This window comes from Buceros rhinoceros, unplaced genomic scaffold (genome assembly GCF_000710305.1).
Source record: "Buceros rhinoceros silvestris isolate BGI_N320 unplaced genomic scaffold, ASM71030v1 scaffold27621, whole genome shotgun sequence".
Lineage (NCBI taxonomy): Eukaryota > Metazoa > Chordata > Aves > Bucerotiformes > Bucerotidae > Buceros > Buceros rhinoceros.
Genome location: NW_010396349.1, coordinates 654 through 1,509, shown reverse-complemented (window position 1 = coordinate 1,509; position 856 = coordinate 654). Strand labels below are relative to the sequence as shown.

The 856-nt window shown below is 63.8% G+C and overlaps 1 protein-coding gene across 1 annotated transcript in view; it reads right to left on the bottom strand.

Moving 5' to 3' along the window:
- Positions 1–856, bottom strand: part of IK (IK cytokine, down-regulator of HLA II) — a gene marked incomplete at both ends in the record, with an annotated part of 6,048 nt that overhangs the window by 4,566 nt on the left and 626 nt on the right. The window contains 3 exon segments of the mRNA XM_010145889.1: positions 18–132; positions 201–368; positions 723–782. Coding sequence (XP_010144191.1) covers positions 18–132; positions 201–368; positions 723–782 — 343 coding nt within the window.

Below are 856 nucleotides of genomic sequence, written 5' to 3'. Positions count from 1 at the left end.
GCAGCCCCCGCCCTCACCTTCTGCAGCAGCGCGAAGTCCAGCCCCTTCACCAAGTGAGTGTGCTCCATGTCACCGCCCAAGAACTTGGACTCCTGGATCAGCTGCCGCCTCTTCTCAGCCGCGGATTTATCCCTGTGCCGCACACACAGCGCTGGTTATGCCACGGCCCCCCCCGACCATCGCGCCGCGGGTTCACGTACGCCTCTGCCGTCGGCCCCACGGCCCGGTAGTTAGCAGTCGTGCTGATCAGCTCCGTCTCCTCGTAGTCCTTGTTCACGCCGTCCCTCCGCTCCTTGGCTCGGTCCCGGTACTTCTCGGCCAGCTCCCGCTCGCGCTCGATCTCCTGCTGCCGCAGCTTCGCGTAGTAGCTGGGGGGGGAGAACGGCGCAGGTCAGGGGCACGGCGGCACCACTGACGTGCACGGGGCCTCACACCCCCCTGTTTGGCTCCCAACCCCTTTCCCAAGAAATGTCCTCAACCGCCACAGGACACGCCACGCCTGGCGGACACCAGGCGACGTGGAACTGCTGTCAGCACCCGCAGAGCCTCTCCTGCTTCTTCTGGAGGGGAAGCTTCACCCCCGTCCTGCTGCTGCCCCCACCCCAAGCAGCGACAGTCACTCAGGTCTGAGTTCTTTGGTAGCCCGAAAGCTCAGAAGCTGCTTCCAGGGGAGGGATGTGACGTAGGAGGACAAGTCCCTCGTCATCGCTTGCCCCGTTTACCTTTTCTTCTTCCTCCTGCGAGCAGCTGGGTCTTCATCTTCGTTGTACTCCCGGGGCATCCTAGAACAGGGCGAGACACCACGTGTACAGTCTGCAGAGCCCCCAGACACAGGCAGCCTGATGGGACAGTCACC